Source organism: Silurus meridionalis, chromosome 22 (assembly GCF_014805685.1).
Source record: "Silurus meridionalis isolate SWU-2019-XX chromosome 22, ASM1480568v1, whole genome shotgun sequence".
Taxonomy (NCBI): Eukaryota; Metazoa; Chordata; class Actinopteri; order Siluriformes; family Siluridae; genus Silurus; species Silurus meridionalis.
Window position 1 is genome coordinate 8,925,945 of NC_060905.1, and position 18,707 is coordinate 8,944,651.

Here is an 18,707-nt window from a genome sequence, read left to right on the forward strand (position 1 = left end):
TTCTAGATGGTTGCACATTTGTTCGCAAGCTATTCAGAAATTTTAAATCAACAGAAAACTCATGTCAGAAAGAGCAGCACGGTTACACGCAGATACCAGCCATCCACAGTTGCTGCCAAGTTCCAGTTATCTCTTTTGGAGCTCGTGGAAAAGATGAAGAGGTGTACTATGTTTGGAATGTACTTCATGCCGAAGAAGAAAACGGTTACATTATCTAAACCTGTGATTTCTTTTATTTAATTCCAGATGCAACCCTTTCTTTGTACGCTGCATAAAGCCAAACCATAACAAGGTAAGGTGCAAGGACAAAGTATAAGAAGCTCAAGTGACCAGCAGTCAACTTAAAGTCTGTTTAGGTGTTTTGCTAAGAGGCTGTAATACCTGCAGGAGCCTGAAGTGTTTGACATGGACCTGGTCAGCACGCAGCTTCGTTACTCTGGGATATTGGATACGATCCGTATCAGGAGACAGGGTTATCCAATCAGAATTCTCTTTGATGTCTTTCTTTTCAGGTAAAGTCCTGGGTGACTATGGTTAAATAGTATCACAATGAACTCTGATCTCATGCATTTCACACATATTTCTGGTGTATGGACATTACTTTCCAATATATTCCAATATATTACAATAGAAATATTCTGTAGATCATAGACAAACTCTGTACTTTTTGCAGAAAGTAATTGGTAATTTAATTCCAAATAATTGCTATAAAACAAGATCTTGTTTACAGGATAATATTAGACAAACAGACTAGAACTGTTGTCTAGAGGTCTACTCCTGGGCATGGGGCAACATGATTCTTGCCCCAAAAAGCCGCTATTATTGCTGGTCATATTACGCATATTGCATAGTCATTAATGCAGCTAATTAATGCCATAAACCATAAAACTAACATCAACCCCATTAACCCAAAAAAATCTATTTGGCTTGCTAGGTTTTCTTTATGTGTTTTTATCTCTTTTAGATACAAATCCTTGCTGGGCTTAAAGCAGGCTCCTCCTGCCACTGGGGAAAACTGTGTTATAATGCTTAGGAAGCTTTGTCCTGTAAGATCAGGAGCTTTTGAAGTGGGCATCACCAAGGTGGGATTCTATGGTTTATAACACTATACACAGGTCTTTCATTTATATTTGCTGTTATTAATGTCTCTTTATGTATATTTGCATTAGCTGTTCTTAAAAGAAGACATATATTACATGTTGGAAAGTAAAAGAGATAGAGTGAGGCATGTGGCCGCTCTGACCCTGCAACGCTACACTCGAATGTTCTTTGTTCGGAAACGCTATAAAGCCTTTCGCATGAAAATCATTCGATTGCAGGCCCACTGCCGAGGTTATCTTATACGGTACAGATTCTCACTGTTGCTCCATAACATTTCCTTGATTAGGACCCATCCATACTTAAGTTTTCGGTTTTATTCTGATACTCAAACCTTCTTATCGGGGTTTTCACAGGAAACACTATGTGAAAATGAGAGTGAGTCTGGTCAGGTTCCGCTCAGTGGTCCACATGTATGTAAATCACAAAAGATACATCAAGGTACTGTTAGTATGGCTTTCAATATGAATGTCAAAATGTTCACACGGTGTGTTATATTTAATTATTAAAAATTTGCCTCTCTTTGTAGATGGTATTAGAAGCCAAAAAGAAGGCAGAAGAGGAAAGATTCAGAATAGAAATGGTCAGAATTACTTAACTTAACCTGTTTGTCAATCTAAACATTATCTTATTTTTTAAAACATTTATCTTGAACTTGCAGGAGTTAGCAAAACGGGAAGTCGTCAATGTCACACACTTACCCATTCCAGCAGAACTTGGAGGGTTATTGCAAGCAGTTGCAGGTACAACCACAATGCTAATGTTATTACCTAAAAACAAAAAATCAAAAATTCTTTGTGTGGGATGTAATCAAATGATATTACACTTTGGTGCTTTTTACATATCAATGTTTTATTGCATAAAATTTGTTTCTATTTTGTGTTTAACAGGGGGTAGAGAGCTTCATTCTGATTGCTTAGCTCTTGTACAGGCACCAACCATTCAGGTGGAATCCCAGCTTACACTACCCCTTGACATCAACAACTACCCCATTTCTAAATTTATCCAGCTTCATTTCCAAGTAAGTTGTGCTTTCAGATTCATTCTTACAGTGTTCATTCTCACACTCTTACAGCTCAAACAATATTAAGTACACTGTAAAAGCACATACTGGGAAAATGTTATTGTATTATCTATTGGCAATGGATTCCATTTTGCATTGCAGGAACCAATGTTTGGAATGTTGACTGCACCTCTGAAAAAACCCCTGACTCATCTAGATGGTGATCTCACAAATGAAGCTCTAGATGTCTTTGTCATGGTAGAGATTTCAAATATTGACGCTGTGCAATTTATACAGTACAGACCAAAAGTTTGGACACACCTTCTCATTCAAAGAGTTCTCTTTATTTTCATGACTATGAAAATTGTAGAGTCACACTGAAGGCATCAAAACTATGAATTAACACGTGGAACTGAAAATATGTCATATTGTAGGTTCTTCAAAGTAGGCATGCTAGAATGCCAAGAGTGTGCAAAGCAGTAATCTAAGCAAAAGGTGGCTACTTTGAAGAACCTACAATATGACATATTTTCAGTTGTTTCACACTTTTTTGTTATGTATATAATTCCACATGTGTTAATTCATAGTTTTGATGCCTTCAGTGTGACTAAAGTGTTCTGTAAGAGAACTCTTTGAATGAGAAGGTGTGTCCAAACTTTTGGTCTGTACTGTATATATATATATATATATATCACATCTGCTTTCTGAGATGATTATTAAAAATTCTCAATGCCTTTGCAGATTTTGAGATTCATGGGTGACCCACATTTAAACGGTGCCCAAGAAAATTTACTCGGAAACTACATCATCCAGAAAGGGCTTTCTAGTGTCAGCTTAAGAGATGAAGTTCTGTGTCAAATTGCCAATCAAGTGTGGAGGAACAGCAATCCAGATAATGCCGAAAGGGGCTGGCTGCTGTTGCTTGGCTGCCTCAGTGCATTTGCACCTTCAGCCAAAATAGAGAAATACCTTCTGAAGTGAGATTAAAAACTGCTTATGTATTTGTTCCTATCTATGATTATGCACATCAAGACATTGTGGTTTTGTTTATGCTACAGGTTTGTCTCAGACAATGCCTATAATAGCTATAAAGCAGTTTGCCAACATAAGCTGATCCAGGCCATGCAGAAGTCTCTTTATGGACCAGAGACAGCAAGGACTTACCCACTGTCCCTGCTGGAATGGACTGCCAACAGAAAGAAAGCCAATATGGTGCTACAGGTGCACTGTTTTGACGGTGAGCATTTACATTTACATGACCATTTGCGGCATTTAGCAGACGCCCTTATCCAGAGCGACGTACAAAAGTGAGCATATCTTCATTGACTTCCAATAGCTTTTTAGCAGATTTCTTAAAGTGAAATATAAGCTTTGGCCACACACTATTTGCAATACAGAAGCTTACAGTATCTCTCCATCTTATCTTTTGTTTCTTATTGAGAACAGATATCACTGCTGTGGTTTTCATGTGAAACCTAACTGTGAAATAAGAGTAGGCCTGAAACAGCTTCTAAAGAAATGGAGAAACTAGGGTGTCAGTCTACTTTAAGATTACTATCAGCAGTTTCGTACTGTTTTGGCACAGCTGGGATATATATACAGTATATATATAATGTATATAAACACATTTTTATAACACAAATACACACAAGACAAGCATACACACAGTACATAAAAACATCGATACCCATGTTTCTCCTATCACTCTCTTCTGTTTCACTTAGCTTAGCAGAGTTTTTCCATCTGAGTAAACATTTTAGGCAATTATAGAGTGCTCGGCAAAACGAAGACACCTGATCTGTAGTGCTAAACTGAATGGAAAAAGTATATGGGGTGTTGTCTTACCTTTTCACACCACCTCTCTCACTGTGGTTGTGAACGTAATGTGCCTTTCACAGGAACCTCTTTTCTGTGTCCTGTAAACTCCTGGACCAGTGGAGAGGATCTAGCTGGGGACATACTTCAACACAGGTACGAAGATGTTGGTAAAACACTTCTGTAAGGCTTTGAACTGGCAGGGCCACATAGAGCTCAGGTTTCCAACCCTGGTTTTTGAGTACCCCCTAACCTGCACAATTTATAGTTTTCAGTGTTTTAAGACATCTGCTTCAACTCAACAAAGGCTATTAATTAGCTAATTAGTTCAGTGGAAAGTGTCAGCAGTAGAGAAATCAGTAACATGCAGAATACAGAGCACTTCAGGACCAGGGATGATGACATAGAGAACTAGATTCCTTTGCTGTCCTGATCTAGTTGCTTTATCAATCATTTCAGCTTTCATAAAAAATGTTTATTGTGAGCTCTAAATTCATTGTGATCTTTACTCATTTGCATTTTCCTGAAGCACAACAAATATATCCATAGTAGCTTTAAAATTGTATAGATAGTCATAGTCATAGTATAGATCTCACACAGTGACTGAAATGTCACTGTCTGTATTTTTTAGTGGTGTTACAGAGTCCCGGAAGGGTTGCTCTGTCATTATGAAGGAGCATGGTCAATGGGCTGAGCTTGCAGGGCATGATTATGTGATGGACCTAATAGCAGACCTGGAGCTAATGCGAGATTTCCCAAAGCAGAAGTCCTATTTCATCATCTCAGCTGAGAGTCCCACCAGAACCAGACCAAATGCCGGCCTGTTAGTAGTTTTGTTTTTGTTTGTTTGTTTTTATGTGTTTGCTAATTTATGACTATATTAGAACCCGATATGTTTTATATATTTTAAATCAAATTTTGTAACTAAATTAAATTACAATTGTGATTTTTAATTCTCATGTTGTAATTTACTGTATCCCATTTGAATAAGTATATTTGGGCATAAGGGTTTAAAAGCAAATATTAGTGGCTTATACACTCTTATGTATAGGGATATCTGTTATTCAGACACTGATGCTTTGTTTTAACTTACTTCAGTGCTCTGTTTGGAAGTGGTTTTGATTCAGATGATGACAGCCCACTCCTTAACCCACCAATGGCCAGTACCAGTTTTCCTGATTCTGATGGATACTACAGTCATGGTTAGATGCTTCACTGTTTGCCTATTGTTTCCTCTTTATAATTGGGTAGATTTAAATTGGCAATGTTGTGTTGAAAATTTTAATTATTTAGAATCTAAGCTTGATTTGTGTTTTGTTAAGTCGGCAAGGTGCAGTACACATTATATGGCCAAAAGATTGTGGAAACTTGACTAAAATGCAGCTATGTGCAGGCACTGATGTTGAGTGATGCTATCAGTGTTCTGTGTTATTCCAAAGGATAGGTCGAGGTTCTTTCACTCCAGCTTTCCTAAACCATGTCTTTATGTAACTCGCATTGTGTTCTGCAGGATTGCTGTGCTGGAACAGGTTTGGGCTTCTTATATTTAATGAAATTCTATACAATTGTGTAGTTTCAGCATTGTGACAAGAATATTCATATATATGAATATGAATATTCATATATAATCAGGTTTCCACAAACCTTTTTCCATAACGTGTACTATGTGAAGTATGTTCAAATATATATATACGCTGCATACCCATATGATCTGCATTCTTTTTTCTAATATTTCTATACCACAATCAGAATCTGATTTTAGTGAGGCTCCACCTCAGAGAGGTATGGACAGATATCTCGACAGCTTATTTGACCCAGTGCTGTCTGATTGTAGTGCGGTAAGTCCCTTTCATTTTTCCCTCTAACTTGACTTTCAATGAAACAATGAAATAAACGTATAGTATAATTTATATTAGGGTAATTAGTTGTTTTACTGGTTTATGTGGATCATTTGAGCCTAGTTCAATGTAATTGATTGAGCATCAAATGTCTATTTGGCACCAGTTCTCCAGCACCAAAGGCGATTAGGTTACTAGATTACCGTATTTCTTACAGCATTGAGCTCAGTGTAATTTCTTAGCCAATTGCCATTAAACCATTATACCCTTCATTGGTGTTTTTAGACTGCATTAAAGTAATGCCTGTTATCCACTTGCTGTCAACTTAAACATAATTAAATAAGCTGACATTATTTATTCACCAGAAAGATTGCATATACTCAAAGGTAATTTTAAAACATCATTAACATTGTTTACATAATTTTAAAAGTAATACAATACACATTAATGATCGATTTCTCCCAGGTGAAGTGCTATAGAGTGGTTAATGAGAGCCAGATATTTGTGGTAATAGTTAATGGACTAAGCTGCTCTTAGAGGGAATAAGGTACTCCCTGGGGTAAGATTGATTTCTCGTGTGAGTGAACACAAAAGAGGCCCTGGCTGAGTTAGAGTCTGATCCTCTCTGCCTTATCTCTAACAATCAGGATCTGGAGAAGTCAGCCAGCATGTCCAGCCGGATGAAGGGAGCTGGTGGGATTGGAGGTGAGAATGGAGGAGAGGCAGAAAAAACACAGGCCAACAGACCTTATCCTGCAAGACTTCAGCCCGGTGGTGAGTCATTCACCTGCCTCCCTTCCTGCTCTTACTTCACCATTCATTAATTATGCATAGGACCCCTTGTGTCAATTGGTTCCTAAACGCAATCGTCGGTCTGCAGGGTCGGATTTAGACATCCAGTTTGCTCTGAATTCTTTTGGGTATGTTCTTAAAGGGTGTTGTAAGAATATGACCAATCTTTGCTACTCTGTGTAATTGCACTGAATGTGGTCCTAACTGTTACCTCGTCTGATCTCCATTAGTTTACAATAAAGTGGAAATGTTTATTTTTTGTGAATGCATTAAAGACTACCGTACATTCTTTGTCACCATTGGTTGAAACAAATTAGTAGCTGTTTTTTTTTTTTTTTTTTAGCTGTTCCTGTTCTACCTGTTATGGGGACTATGATGCCACCAGTACCCATGCCAGCTATGCACTCGTTGCCTTCAACTCTTGCCTCAACATCTACAGATTCGGTTTCCTCAGTAACCCTTGTTTCTTCAAAATTACCAATGCCATCAGTACAGTCAATGCCAGCTTCTATACCTTCTATGCCAGCATTACCTCCTTTACCACCGTTCCCAGTTTTACCTAATGTGCCACTCATGGCTGATGGGGCAGGTATGAATGCTACACACCAAAATGTATATTGCTTGTTGCAGCAGCCTAAATATCTTCTTTGTGAATACTTTTAGAACATTTTTTATGTATTGTACTCCTCAATATTTCAAATGCACTAGATCCCAATGTCCTTGCACAGCAGCAGCAAGCCATCATAAACCAGCAAGCAATCATACTTGTGAGTATTTTGAGCTGTAACATGATGCCAACAATCTGCTACTGAGTCACAGGCTGAATGATGTGAGGGTTTGATATGAAATTTGTATATATTTGTTATAGAGCTAATCATTGGTCTGTGATGTTGCTTAACAGGCGCAGCAAATGACAATGCAAGCGATGGCTCTTCAACAGCAAATGTATAATTCAGTGGGCAGGCCATACACTGATGCATCTTATCTCAATGAACATGTATCAATGCCCCGTTCTGGTCAATCAAGCCCAGTGAGTATTTTAATACACCCCAGATATACTTTTTGTAAAGCTTTTTTATTATAAATAATTTTAGTTGAAGTTGAATTATTGTAATTTTTATTATATTATCATGTATTATATATATTTTGATGCACTATTACAATTACTTTAAGACCCTCATTGTTTATATTATACACTGCAAGTTTTTTTCACAGTTTTTTCTCCCAATCTATAGTTCCGTAGTTCATATGATGTGCATATATGCATTTTCATTATAGATATGCATATTCATTACTTTTTTTAAATGTTTAACAGCACTATGCAAACATCATTGGCACATTAGCATTTTTTTTTATAGATATTTTTTGTTTTGGATGTTTATTTTATTATTCCTGCAAACAGTGTTGATTATTCTATTTATTATGTTAAAAGTGAGAGACAAATGTTGCCATTAGTAATTAAAGCAACTTGTAACATGATGATGGGCATCTTATGGTTGCAGCAATTAATTATTTGTGCTAAAGACTTAAATAATAAAGTGTATATCTTCTCTACAAAAACATTTCTAATGACTAATCAAACTCTATAGGCTGATCTTTAATGTGAAACCAATTCTAAATTGTCCCTAATGACTATATATTATCAATTGTTTATGTATATTGGTTAGTCACTTTGCTATTCTTTATTTAGTGCTGTAATTATTTGTTTACAGTCAAATATATGTCTTATCTTAACAGCACAAATCTGAAACTGAGCCTCCTACACACACTCAATTTATGCCTTCCCCTGCACAGAGACCCATGCAGCATCATTATGGTACCTCAGAATCTTTATTTCAAAGCATGTAATATAATATGCCTTTTTCACATTTAATTGAGTAGCTTGAATGTGTTTTCTAAGGCCAGCCCAGGACAGTACCACCACAAGATGTAGTGAGGTCCAGCATCTCTAACTCTGAGCATATAGAACCAAGTCACAACATCAAAGATATCATTAAACAGTACCAGCCTGGCACAGTCAAACCAGTAGATGTACCAAGGTACGTTTGTTCCTACATCCAATTTGATTATACCTGCTTACAACTTAAATGGTATCACAACATATAAAATGTACAGTACATGATATGCCCTTACTAAAGCTATTTAGTAGCTTTAACGTTTGTGTGAAAATCTGTAATACAGGAAAGATGCTAAAGTTTTTTTTAAGAAGCCAGACCCTCATGATGAAGCTTTGCTGATCCTTAAAGACCAGATGAATGCACCACCTACCCAGGTAGATCAGTTATCATTCCTCACTCTATTACTAATAATCTATTTGCCAAATAAAATAAACGTCTATGTTTTCAACATTTAGCAGAAGAAGACCTATACCCCAGGCTCTTCTGCTTCAGATGTGACAGGGATTGGTAGAGTACAACCATTAAAGAGCATTAAGATGAAAAGATCATCCCCTGTGCCTGCAATCAGTCAGAGGTCCCCAGCCCCACCACCCGGTCAGTACAATTCACTGCAATATGCAAGAAACACATTTGGCCTTATACATAATACTTTATCATATCCTACTTTTATATCATAATCAAATTTTAAATGTATGTTTTTACGAGCTACATTGAACTAAATTACAACACTGATTTTCTTATTGTGATTCACATATTGTGTATGTTGAACAAATGCATTCACCTATGCATTGCATGTTCATATAGCAGATTTGCATTCATTTACACCCAGTAAACTCAGTAAAGCTAATAGAGAGAAACAAAACATCTACACTGTTCTCATGGTCATTAAGCACATTATAAAGACAAAATGATCTGATGTTTTGTTATAAAAGCAGGAAAACATGCGAATGTCATGTAGAAACCTGATGTATTTGTGGTGTCTGATAATGGAACACAGCACATTAGGGTATGTGGTTTAGATTAGTCGCTTATCTCTCTTTGATGTATAAATATGGAGCATATTGGGCATGCCCAGAAATGTCAAATGATCTATTTGGTTGAATTTGTTTTGAGTGTTGAACAGCAGTAAATGAAGATGCCATAGCAAAGAGAACAAACTTCACCTTACACACCACCAAAAAATCATTTGACTTTTCATATAGCTGCTAGCCTTGTTTTGCATTAAATTTTCCACCTGCCAGCTAAGTCATTGCAGCATGTCCTTCTTTAATAAGGCAAGAATTCTTTCATTGTTAATTAAATTACTTGTCTTATTTGTAATGATTTAACGATTTGTCTTGGCTTGATATTTCCATATTTAATATTTTCTAAAAATGTATTTGCAATGGGTTCACTATTTAATTCAATCCACATATGCAGCTGAAATAAAGAAGCTATTTAATATACATTATAAATATGTATTTCCTTACAAAACAATGTTTATGGAACTTTATTCCACTTTTGTAACTAACTCTGTGTTTGGTTCAGTATCTCGAGACCTTCCAGTGGAAGAGGAGACCACTCAAACTCAGCTCCATAGGAGAAGTAGTGAGGAGCACTACACCTACACAAATGTCCCCTGGAAGATCTACCTGAAAAAAGAGGTAAGGTCTTTGTGTGTGTGTGTGTGTGTGTGTGTGTGTGTGTGTGTCTAAGAGAAATTTACCAAAACCTTTGTTCAGAGGTGTAGAGTCATGTTGTTTTGCTTGTTAGGTTTTCTATCCCAAGGACAGCTTTAACCACCCACTGGTCTTAGATCTTCTGTTCAAGCAGGTGTGTGTTTTTATTTTGAAATACATTTTTATTTTTCTACATCATCTAGCTGTATCATTGTTCCCGCTGGTGTAATTTCTATTTTAACAGTAAAATGTATTTCAGATTGTCCATGACACTTTCTCTGAGGCCTGCATTCGGATCACAAAGGAGGAGAGACAGAAAATGAAATTTCTCTTTGGTATGTGGCAGAAATCAAATACAAATTATTTCTTTTATTTTTGCAAAATCTTGGTAACATACAGTGAGGAAAATAAGTATTTGAACACCCTGCTATTTTGCAAGTTCTCCCACTTAGAAATCATGGAGGGGTCTGAAATTGTCATCGTAGGTGCAAGTCCACTGTGAGAGACATAATCTAAAAAAACAATCCAGAAATCACAATGTATGATTTTTTTAACTATTTATTTGTATGATACCATTTATGAAAAACCCGGCAGTGTTACCTCTGAGTATGTTTTATTTTTTCAAGCTTGAGAAAAAATGCTGTGTCTTTTAGCCAATCTAAGTGCGAATGTGGGACAGTGGACTTTTACTGTAGGAGAAGATGACTTCTGGACTGATTTAAATAATAATCCTATCCTATCCATTATTAATTCTACACCTTGGTGTCTTTTAATACTTTAACAGCTGAGCACAACATTGATGCGGGTGCCACAACACAAGACGAGAATGTGAAAAAAAAGGTTGTCGTTGCAGCAAGGGACACCTGGGAGATCTACTTCTCTCGTCTTTTCCCGGCGTCTGTAAGGAACTCCTGACACCTCTCCATCTCTTATTTCCCATTTAAAATCTCAGGTTTCTTTAAATGGAGTGCTTTTGAGTTTTGCATTTGTGTGTGTGTGTGTGTGTGTGTGTGTGTGTGTGTGTGTGTATGTGTGTGTGTGTGTGTGTGTGTGTGTGTGTGTGTGTGTGTGTGTGTGTGTGTGTTTCAGGGCAGTGTGGGCACTGGCGTCCAGGTGCTATCTGTGTCCCACAAGGGAATTAAATTGCTAAAGATGGTAAGGAGCAATGCATTAGCTCCAGATTATTTCAGAGTTTTAAGACCATACAGGTACGTTGCAGAAAAGGATAATTAAATACTTGCAGCCATTACATTATATGCTAATTACCCTAATATTTTTCATATGTGATTGTTTTCAAATACAGCTACACAGATATCATGTTTGTCACCATTCCCTCCAAGAACATGCTGGAGTTCAACCTCACCAATGAGAAACTGATACTGTTCTCAGCCAAAGCGCCCTATGTGAAGACCATGATCGACTACTTCATTACAGAGTTAAAGAAGGTAAGCTTCCTTTACACACCTACACTGGGTTGGTACATTGATGACACTGTGGAGTAATCGTATTTTCTTTTGCTCTAGGACTCAGACTATGTGGTTGCTGTGCGTAATTACGTTACAGATGACAGATCTGTGCTGAGTTTCCACAAAGGAGACATTATACGCCTGCAGAAAATGGAGGGACTACAAGAAGGTGAAGATTTTTTCACTTTAAAATTCTTTATGTAGATTTGAATGTTTATTTAACACATATTGGATGGTGTCTAATTTCTGTTGAATGTTCTCTAGGCCACTGTTATGGTTGCATAGTGAAAAAGAAGGTCATGCTTCTTGAAGAAATAAAAAGAGACACAGCAGATTTTGGTGGGTCAGTGTACACTGTCAGCATTGAGTGCTGTTTAACTTGCATCTTTCTCCATTAGTTTCTTAATTTTTCTGTCTGTTCCTATGTAGATATCTGAATAATTGTAAAATAAATGTTATTGTTCCTTCTTCAGAATCATCATATGTCTCTCAATGTACATTCTTACTGTATATGATTCCTTTGTGCTACCTCAAGGTTGGAAGTTTGGAGCGGTACATGGTCGAGCAGGGGTTTTCCCTGTGGAGTTTGTCCAGCCAGTGGCTGCACCAGACTTTATCAACCTACCCATGGACAAGAAAGATGAGCCCAAGAACAAACAGGGTCATGTGGCTGCCTCTGCTGCTGTAGCCGTAGCTGTAGGTTCCACTGCTGCAGCCCATGAGCTTGATCGCTCAATTGAAGTAGGTTTTGCTAACATGAAAACATCTATAATTTGGTAGCATTTTCTGCTGACTCTACACCAATTCTATATCTGTAACGTTTCATGAATATATAAATCATATAGATTGTATAAATATTTACATTTTGAAATATTGCAGTTGGACCATCTTAAATTAAAAAAATAAGTAATATTGCTTGGAACAAATGAATAACAGTACTCCTGCTCCAGTGAAGTCAAGTTGTATTAAACTATATTTCTCCATCTATATTGAATCAGCCAAAAACAACAAACAAAAAATTGGACTCTTTCTTCCCTCTAGGTGGCCTGTACAGAATACAGTAACATGGAGATTGAGGAAAGGATTCTGCAGGACAGCCAATACAATATGGTGGAATTTGCCAAAAAATATTTCAGAGAGGCCCTTAGGATGACCAGGTCAATGTTTTCCTTTTACTTTGGAACATATGTGTAATGGTTTTAGATATTGTAGTGTCTAATGGCTGGTGAGCAATAAAGAGTTACGTTTTACAGTGATTCACAAAGGCAAAGATCAAAGAAGGTGAAGGAAATGAAGGAATCATCAGATATGGTGAAATTTTCTAAGGTATAATCATACAGCTGGTGTCATATATAGAAATCTTAATTAGATATAAAGTTCTGTTTATTATGTTACAAGAGTATTATCTTTAATTATCTTTAATTTAATATTACCTGAACTCCCCTTTGAAACTGTTGTATTTGGTGTGTTAAACAGTTTCCTATACAAGAGTCCTTGATCGAGTTCACTGATGAAAACATGAACAAAGTTGCTGCAGACATTTTCTTGGGTAAGGGACTTTCATATCCTTAACCGTTATCATTATGAAAGTGCATTCATAAATTACATTTTACTTGCAAATGAAATTGGATGGAACAAATGTTTCTTAATTATTGCAGTTGGAATGGATTTTGTATTTTTTTATGTTTGTGTATTTAGACAAACTTTGGCACTGTCTTCTGAATCATAATTTAAAAACCAATTACACTATAATTGATGTTAATGAATCAGTAAAAAGGATATTTGGATCAGATACATGGCTTTCTATCTGTAACCGTGATTTTTCCAGCTATAATGAAGTTCATGGGGGACTATCCAAACAAAGGCCAAACTGATCAAGATATCATCAGCACCATACTAAGGGTACTCAAGTCATACTTTTAGAATTTTTGTTAATAGACTTTAGGTAAAAAATGCAATGTTTAATATAATGTATTTTGTGAATAATTTATAGGTATATAAATTACATTACTGTTTCAGCTTACTGGCGAATATGGTTTACTGAGAGATGAAGCGTACTGCCAGATCCTTAAGCAGATTACTGAGAACATCAGTTCCAAAACGTATCATCTTTAATTTCTCTCATTTCTTATATATGTAATGTGGCTGGGATTATTTACATTAGTATTATTCTGTTGTGTTGCTCAGAGACAGTTGTCAAAGAGGCTGGAGGATCCTGTACATCCTTACAGCATACTACCGATGTTCAGAAGTACTTAAGCCCTATCTACTGAAATACTTTCAAGATGCCTGTGCAGGTCCAGGGGTGCAATACCAAGGTACAGAACTGTTAAAGTATGATCTTAAGGATGTATAGATTTCATATATTGCAACAATTTCAGAAGGTCATGGATGGTTTCAGGCATTGCCAAGGCTTGCGAACAGAATTTAAGGAAGACGTTTCAATACGGTGGACGCAATAAATATCCTAACACAATGGAACTAAAGGCTATAATGGTCAGTTATTTTATTTATTTATTATTTAATAAACATTGCTGCTCTTTCTTACTTAGACCCTTCCAACTTTTTTTTACTACTCTAGGCCAGCAGGAGCTCCAAACGCCAGCTATTTCTTCTCCCAGGTGGAATTGAGCGTCATTTGAAAATTAAGACCTGCTCAGTGAGTTGTTTTTTCCATAATTTCAATGTTATCGTATAATCATTGTGCTTGTTGCATAAGGACTGTGATATGTAGGTTGTTCTGGATGCCATTGAAGAGCTATGCTATGAGATGGGTTTACACAGTGTGGAGGCAATGGATGAATATGCCGTATTTGTTGTCACAAACAGAGGTGAGAGTATAATTATAGACGAACATCCCTGGAACATGGGATTTTTATTGATCAAATGAATAAGAAGAAAGTGGGCTATTTGATAAACAGCAGGAACCTATTAACTTGTAGGTCAGAATGTTCAGCCACTGAGCAAAAGGGAATATATCTTGGATGTCACCACAGAAGCAGAACCTATTGATAGCAACTACAGCCTGTGGTTTAGAAGAGTGATCTGGAATCAGCCGCTAAAATTTGAGAATGAGCTTGGAGTCACCATGCATTACAATCAGGTGATGATTAGGTCAAAACACCCTGCTTTTCTTAAATACAGGGGTATTAGTATTTTTCATTTCTATTGTATTGCTAATTATTGTATGTCTTTTGTTATATCATTGTTTGTTCTGCAGGTTATTCCAGATTACTTAAAAGCACTTCTGAATGTTGTGCCACAGGGCAGGCTTAGTGATCAGCAGCTTCAGCAGGTGTCGAAACTAACCGCCCTGCAACATCGTGCCAAGGACACCCTCTCTTTTCCTAACCTGTAATTCTACACTCCCATACTCTAATCTGTACAGCACATACAGTGTCCTGTGACTGCAAAACAAACTGAAACTGCGAACACAAACAGTAAAAACAGTAAAAAACACGTTATACATTTACACAGTGTATAACGATTCCGGGAAAAAAAAAAAGAATTATGAAGTTACCCTGGTGAACACGTGTTAATGCTACTGCTGTTATTAAAGGAGCGATTATTTGATCAATCTAGTCTAGTCAAATATTTTATCACTAGACTTATTTATACTATATATACATATTTATACTATATCCTTTTTGCATTAAACATTGCGTTTTTCATAAGTTTCCAGGCAGACATGACCAGCTTTATGTTTTAAATTTAAGTTTTGAAAAAGTTGTTCTTTCTCATTTTTGGGTCAATATAATACTTCCCACTTTTATAAATACAGTAGTTTCTCTTTCTCTCTCTCCTTATTAAAATAATGTGTATTGTCTCTCCATGCTGTTTAAGTCATGAGGTCCAGGATTATATCCCAGTTCCTCTATATGGACTAAAGTCTTCTCAGCACTGGCTGACCATGGTGACCCAAAACATGCAGCAAATTCAGGCACTCAGTCCTCATCAGGCCAGAGCCCAGTTCCTGGGTGAGGAGCTTTAATATCAGTAAATTGATTATATTACTGAAAGCATTTTTTATCATAAATGTAACTTTCTGTACTTTTGTGACTGTAGGGCTTGTAAGTGTTTTCCCCATGTTTGGATCCTCATTCTTCTATATACAAAGCAGCAGTAACAGCTCTATAGACTGCCCTTGCATACTAGCTGTCAATCAAAATGGCCTCAACTTTCTAAACAAAGACACACATGTAAGAGGAAATGTACAATACTTTTATTTCTAAACAAAAAAGACATAGTTTTGTAAATAAAACAAATCATAAATGAATGTAAACTGTTCTCCAGGAGCTGATGGTGAAGTTCCCCCTGAAAGAAGTGCAGTCCACCCGGACACAGAGGCCTGTAGCTGGCTCTAGTTACCCTTATGTTGAGATAATGCTAGGAGATCTAACATCTCAGCGCATCACGCAACTACAAGTAGACCAGGTATGCAATAAAGCTACATTAGAAAACATACAGTAATTTGAAGAAAGTACATTTTCCATCTGGTCTTTCTAAAGTCTGAAAGATGCTTGTACGTGTGACTTTGCAGAGTCTGGAGCTGTGTCGTGTTATCGCCATGCACATGGACAACATGCTGTCTGTGCGAGAGAAAAGACTCACTCTGCCTCCCAGCGAGATCACGCTTCTTTAACATGCCTTCAAACACCAAGTCAAACTATTCACTGTCTCATCAATGACATGCAATTGCATTACATAGCACTCCAGCATGTTTTTGTTAGCGTACATCAAACTGGAATTTGACCTAATTTTAAGTCATTATAAAACACTATATTTCCCAGTATTTCCCAAGGATTTTTTATGCTAAAGAAATTCTAGCAGCACTTTTTCCCTAAGTGTGTACTTGAACATGATTTCATGGTTTTAAATAAAGTGACTACCTAAATTAATTTTATATGACCATAAAAACTGTAATATAATGTTTCCAAGGTCTAATTGATAGCACATATATATAGATGTAACTTTTGTAAGTATGACATTTTTTTTATTGCTGAATTGTGTTCTAATTGTTTCACTTAACTGTGTGGTTAACATGTACATAGAATAAGGAATGCATTTGTTTGCTCTTAAAAATACTACTTAAAAAAAAATCCCCAGGTATATAAATGTAGTATTTAACATGTTTACAACACGGGTAAAATTGGAAGTCACTCCAATGCCTTTAATATACCTGAATTGCAAGTGGAGCGGAGCTTCTGTATTTAATTTTTATGGAGAATATAAATCATATAATAGTGATGATGATCATGTGATATATTTTTTACATTGCTTTATGGAGAAATGCTTTCATTTCACACTTGATTATTAAAAGAAAAATATGTTAATTGTTTAAAGGCCTCATTGCATTACAGTTGTTGGTTTAATCCATGATTACCAGGTGTCAAACTCTACAATAAACCTGACCAGGGAAGTAAGTGAGTAATCCAACCCACAATAATTCAAACAGTAGACCTTTAAATAAAGATGTTTGTCTCCAATAAATGCATTTAAACATGTTTAAATAAAAAACTTGGCATGGCATAAGCATGGAAAACTGAAAATATCAACACCTTACATTTTTTTTCACAGTTAATCTTTACTTGTCATGATTTTCACTATGATCTGCAGTTGGACGGAAAAATCTCATTACTTTTGCATTTAAACTTCTAGACTGTTTAAAGTTGAGGTTGTGTATTTGTCACATACATGTTACTTATGTGATGTAACATAGTGAAATGTTATTAGCACTGCTATGCCATTTATCTATAACTCAACTCAAGCTTTATTGTCAATGTTCCACATACATAGTTCAAAAAGTACAAAAGAACAAAATGTTGCTACTGACGGACCAAGGTGCAGAGGCATTGAACAACAACAGTAAACAGTAAAACATAAATTAAAAGTAAACCTTAAACCTTGACACTGGGCTTTCATAAAGAAATGTATCTACCACGTCTTCATCATTATTAAACATTAAAAAAATGTTAAATCATTTTATGGGTAGTCGTACTTATAATAAAACAATATAAATATTGCAAAGTGAAATATTTTCTCACATTCTTCTTCTTCTTCTTCTTTCGGCTGCTCCCATTAGGGGTCACCACAGCAGATCATCTGTCTCCATACCCCCCTGTCCTCTACATCTGCCTCTTTTAACCCAACCACCTGCATGTCTTCTCTCACCACATCCATAAACCTCCTCCTTGGTCTTCCTCTTTTCCTCCTTTCTGGCGGCTCCATCCTCAGCATTCTTCTACTGATATACCCCATGTCCCTCCTCTGCACATGTCCAAACAATCTCAATCTCACCTCCCTCACCTTGTCTCCAAAACGTCCTACATGCACTGTCCCTCTAATAAACTCATTTCTAATCCTGTCCATCCTCATCAATCTCAACAAAAACTTCAACATCTTCAGCTCTGCTACCTCCAGCTCTGCCTCCCGTCTTTTACTCAATGCCACTGTCTCGAAACCATACAACATCGCAGGTCTCACCACAGTCCTATAAACTTTCCCTTTTACTCTTGCAGATACCCTTCTATTACAAATCACTCCTGCCACTCTTCTCCACCCACTCCACCCTGCCTGCACTCTTTATTCACTTCTCACACACACTTTACATTACTTGCACTGTTGGCCCCCAGGTACCTGAACTCCTCCACCTTCTCCACCTCTTTTCCCTGCACCCGCACTATTCCACTGCCCTCCCTCTCATTCACGCACATGTACTCTGTCATACTCCTGCTGACTTTCATTCACCTTCTCTCCAGCGCCTACCTCCACCTCTCCAGGCCCTTCTCAACCTGCTCCCTAATCTGACCACAAATCACAATATCATCCACAAAATTCATAGTCCATGAAGACTGCTGTCTGACCTCGTCTGTCAACTTGTCCATCACCACTCTAAACAGGAAAGGGCTCAGAGCCGATCCTTGATGCAGTCCAACCTCCACCTTGAACCAGTCTGTCGTTTCTCCTGCACACTTCACTGCTGTCACACTCCCCTCATACACGTCCTGCACCACCCTCACATACTTCTTAATTTAAAAAAAATCAGGACCAAATGCATGTGGTAATATGGGATAAATGGTATTACAATTGTAAGGAAAAAAACGACTTAATGTATAAATCTTTATAGGTTTAAATAAGAA

The 18,707-nt window shown here is 36.9% G+C and overlaps 1 protein-coding gene across 3 annotated transcripts in view; it reads left to right on the plus strand.

Moving 5' to 3' along the window:
• Window positions 1-16,906, plus strand: part of myo15aa (myosin XVAa) — a 31,855-nt gene extending 14,949 nt beyond the window's left edge. For 2 of the 3 annotated variants that reach the window (XM_046835580.1, XM_046835582.1), the window contains 48 exons: window positions 7-161; window positions 247-292; window positions 388-512; window positions 965-1,082; window positions 1,170-1,345; window positions 1,455-1,539; window positions 1,628-1,681; window positions 1,760-1,841; window positions 1,989-2,119; window positions 2,264-2,359; window positions 2,843-3,078; window positions 3,160-3,338; window positions 4,000-4,072; window positions 4,548-4,739; window positions 5,015-5,118; window positions 5,666-5,754; window positions 6,402-6,528; window positions 6,890-7,135; window positions 7,255-7,313; window positions 7,448-7,576; window positions 8,284-8,362; window positions 8,447-8,585; window positions 8,728-8,818; window positions 8,900-9,038; window positions 9,972-10,087; window positions 10,197-10,256; window positions 10,362-10,437; window positions 10,887-11,002; window positions 11,192-11,310; window positions 11,406-11,547; window positions 11,626-11,737; window positions 11,833-11,907; window positions 12,104-12,309; window positions 12,610-12,725; window positions 12,822-12,894; window positions 13,045-13,117; window positions 13,397-13,470; window positions 13,588-13,670; window positions 13,756-13,886; window positions 13,970-14,064; window positions 14,150-14,227; window positions 14,303-14,399; window positions 14,511-14,671; window positions 14,789-14,922; window positions 15,412-15,545; window positions 15,634-15,767; window positions 15,862-16,002; window positions 16,109-16,906. In XM_046835580.1, the coding sequence (XP_046691536.1) occupies window positions 7-161; window positions 247-292; window positions 388-512; window positions 965-1,082; window positions 1,170-1,345; window positions 1,455-1,539; window positions 1,628-1,681; window positions 1,760-1,841; window positions 1,989-2,119; window positions 2,264-2,359; window positions 2,843-3,078; window positions 3,160-3,338; window positions 4,000-4,072; window positions 4,548-4,739; window positions 5,015-5,118; window positions 5,666-5,754; window positions 6,402-6,528; window positions 6,890-7,135; window positions 7,255-7,313; window positions 7,448-7,576; window positions 8,284-8,362; window positions 8,447-8,585; window positions 8,728-8,818; window positions 8,900-9,038; window positions 9,972-10,087; window positions 10,197-10,256; window positions 10,362-10,437; window positions 10,887-11,002; window positions 11,192-11,310; window positions 11,406-11,547; window positions 11,626-11,737; window positions 11,833-11,907; window positions 12,104-12,309; window positions 12,610-12,725; window positions 12,822-12,894; window positions 13,045-13,117; window positions 13,397-13,470; window positions 13,588-13,670; window positions 13,756-13,886; window positions 13,970-14,064; window positions 14,150-14,227; window positions 14,303-14,399; window positions 14,511-14,671; window positions 14,789-14,922; window positions 15,412-15,545; window positions 15,634-15,767; window positions 15,862-16,002; window positions 16,109-16,210 (5,598 nt within the window). In that variant the 3' untranslated portion in view covers window positions 16,211-16,906. The remainder of the gene's footprint in view (window positions 1-6; window positions 162-246; window positions 293-387; window positions 513-964; window positions 1,083-1,169; window positions 1,346-1,454; window positions 1,540-1,627; window positions 1,682-1,759; window positions 1,842-1,988; window positions 2,120-2,263; window positions 2,360-2,842; window positions 3,079-3,159; window positions 3,339-3,999; window positions 4,073-4,547; window positions 4,740-5,014; window positions 5,119-5,665; window positions 5,755-6,401; window positions 6,529-6,889; window positions 7,136-7,254; window positions 7,314-7,447; window positions 7,577-8,283; window positions 8,363-8,446; window positions 8,586-8,727; window positions 8,819-8,899; window positions 9,039-9,971; window positions 10,088-10,196; window positions 10,257-10,361; window positions 10,438-10,886; window positions 11,003-11,191; window positions 11,311-11,405; window positions 11,548-11,625; window positions 11,738-11,832; window positions 11,908-12,103; window positions 12,310-12,609; window positions 12,726-12,821; window positions 12,895-13,044; window positions 13,118-13,396; window positions 13,471-13,587; window positions 13,671-13,755; window positions 13,887-13,969; window positions 14,065-14,149; window positions 14,228-14,302; window positions 14,400-14,510; window positions 14,672-14,788; window positions 14,923-15,411; window positions 15,546-15,633; window positions 15,768-15,861; window positions 16,003-16,108) is intronic. The other variant, XM_046835581.1, reaches the window with a different exon arrangement.
• The last annotated feature ends 1,801 nt before the right edge of the window (window positions 16,907-18,707 follow it).